The sequence below is a fragment of the Acanthisitta chloris genome, unplaced genomic scaffold (genome assembly GCF_000695815.1).
Source record: "Acanthisitta chloris isolate BGI_N310 unplaced genomic scaffold, ASM69581v1 scaffold30339, whole genome shotgun sequence".
NCBI classification, from domain to species: domain Eukaryota; kingdom Metazoa; phylum Chordata; class Aves; order Passeriformes; family Acanthisittidae; genus Acanthisitta; species Acanthisitta chloris.
Window position 1 is genome coordinate 1,093 of NW_008691318.1, and position 300 is coordinate 1,392.

Genomic DNA, 300 nt, shown 5'->3' on the forward strand with positions numbered 1-300 from the left:
GCCCCCCCATTCCTGCAAGGAGCCCCCCATCTATGTGAGGGCTCTCCTCAAGCTCCCTATCCCTGTGAGGGGTCTCCCCTATCCCAGACAGGTCTCTTTCTAAGCTCCCCCATTCCTGTGAGGGGTCCCCCCATCCCTGCAATGAGCCCCCCAAGCCCCCCAATCCCTGTGAGGGTCCCCCCCCAGTGCTCACAGGCTGAAGAAGAGCTTCTCATTGATTCCTGACAGGGAGGAAGCCACAGCCAACATGAGGATGGTGGAACCGAAGAACACATGGATTGGCTTATAGAGTGCCCGGAG

At 59.3% G+C, this 300-nt stretch overlaps 1 protein-coding gene across 1 annotated transcript in view; it reads right to left on the reverse strand.

Moving 5' to 3' along the window:
- The window catches only part of LOC103809364 (cytochrome b ascorbate-dependent protein 3), a gene marked incomplete at its 5' end in the record, with an annotated part of 2,107 nt that overhangs the window by 703 nt on the left and 1,104 nt on the right, over positions 1–300 (reverse strand). Inside the window, one exon of the mRNA XM_009082192.1 lies at positions 194–300. This exon is cut by the window's right edge and continues 4 nt beyond it. Within this exon, the coding sequence (XP_009080440.1) occupies positions 194–300 (107 nt within the window). The remainder of the gene's footprint in view (positions 1–193) is intronic.